Consider the following 1,709-nt stretch of genomic DNA (forward strand, 5'->3'; position numbering starts at 1 on the left):
GGTCCCACGCCGAACCCCTCTTCGATGTCTCCATCGCCGTGCAGCCTTGGCCTTTGACACTTCTTGTTGAAACTTGAGAGTGAAAGTATATGCCGTTCTGATCGAATCAAGAGACTGTTTTAGTGATGGGCCACGAGCGTCGAACGTTCACATGCATTGAACGGTACTGAAAGCAACATACTCTAACTCCTGTCTTCTATGAAATCAACGTGGCTGATGCCTATAAGTATTGGATGCAGAGCCGCTCCTAGGTCTGAGTGCTGCCGTGATTGACAGCTCATTCAAACACAACTTTCAGGACATCGAACAAGACTTGGCTAGGAATATTCAACATGCTCGTCTCTTCCCTCAAAACCATCGTTACCCTTAGTGTTGCATTCTATGCCACCGCTGCGCTGGCGGCTCCCAACGTGCAGATGGGGGCTGATGTTCAAGAATTATCCGAGGTAAGTTGATGGAATCTATGAGTCGTAACAAAGTCGGATGCTAACGGGTCTGGGCAACTAGAGGAACGAGGCTCTTGTGAGTTCTCCCTGACCTGGAATGTACCCAGCTCAAGCCCTTTATTGGTGCTCGCAACTGACTAGGTAAACCACAGGAACAACCTGACTTTGACGCCGTCGCTGTAAGTTCTGACGCAAAGCACATACTATGTTAGAGCACTGGCTGACTTCACCATCACAGGGACTCGGCGATACCATCGAGGCCCGTGGCAAGCCACCTCGCCGCCCCAACAATAACAATAATAACCGGAGGCCCGGCCGCAATGGAAAGCCCAGACGTCCCCCAAAATAAAGGAGATGGGCACGCACAAGTATCATGCTTCTGAGTAGGCCTCACTGGTAGCTAACGCAGTATGATTCGGGCTGGTCTCAATGAACGTCACTAGTCAATGGTCTTGGTGGACATGCTGCTATCATGGGGTGGGTGGAGAGAGAAAATTGGGGAGCTTTGACGCCACGAAGTGATTGATACAAGGTGGATTTTGTGTATATATGCTTGAGAAAGAAATTGAAGAGAGCGTTCTTCATCAAAGTTGAGAATGTTGGTGTAGGTATGGCTAAGAACGGCATCGATGCGGCCCCTCTTGACAGGTAAGTAAAGTACCTCGATAGAATGAAAGCCCAGCACACCTCACGAAGAAACTCTCATAATAACCAAAACTATGTGCATATATGTAGGATATCTGGATCTCTTGTTTCTACACTCGTGGGCTACCTATGTCCCCATCACTGCATGTATTAGACGCAATTATCGACATGAACAGATCACAACCAACACCTATCGGAACACTCGGTCATCACCTTACTCTTACGTTCTATCGCATATAGCCACGGAAGCCTGGCTATCTCGATGACAACACAAATTTGACCCTGGCCCACGTTGACACACTGGCGAGTGTCCCCCGCATCCGTAACACCCAAGGCCTGTCACACAATCGCCTCTGCCAGGATCACAACGGTCCCCTTGTCCTCTCGCTCTTTTTCGAAGCCATGGTTGCTATCATGTGTTAGCCAACTGCGACGTTTAATTTCGTGTAATCTTGAGTCAGGGGGTGGGTTCCCTACAGTCGGATCTTCTAACCAGGATGTGTGATATTCCGCTTCGAGACTCGATTTTGATACGAGGTTTTTCGGGTCCGCTGTTGGTGCAGCAGATACATGGGTGGTTGTTGCCGCAACAATAAGAAGAGTTGAGAGCGCCTTCAT

At 49.1% G+C, this 1,709-nt stretch overlaps 2 protein-coding genes across 2 annotated transcripts; one reads left to right on the forward strand and one right to left on the reverse strand.

Annotated features, from left to right (window-relative positions):
• Positions 1-332: 332 nt before the first annotated feature.
• Positions 333-795, forward strand: CCOS01_11063 (uncharacterized protein; the record flags this gene model as incomplete). The annotated part of the gene is made up of 4 exons (XM_060459216.1): positions 333-446; positions 508-522; positions 599-625; positions 685-795. 4 exons carry the CDS (start codon positions 333-335, stop codon positions 793-795), a joined length of 267 nt encoding a protein of 88 aa, XP_060309948.1.
• Positions 796-1,311: 516 nt separating this feature from the next.
• On the reverse strand, positions 1,312-1,709 carry CCOS01_11064 (uncharacterized protein; the record flags this gene model as incomplete). The annotated part of the gene is made up of 2 exons (XM_060459217.1): positions 1,312-1,500; positions 1,569-1,709. 2 exons carry the CDS (start codon positions 1,707-1,709, stop codon positions 1,312-1,314), a joined length of 330 nt encoding a protein of 109 aa, XP_060309949.1.

This window comes from Colletotrichum costaricense (genome assembly GCF_030867565.1).
Source record: "Colletotrichum costaricense strain IMI 309622 chromosome Unknown Scaffold_12.1, whole genome shotgun sequence".
NCBI classification, from domain to species: domain Eukaryota; kingdom Fungi; phylum Ascomycota; class Sordariomycetes; order Glomerellales; family Glomerellaceae; genus Colletotrichum; species Colletotrichum costaricense.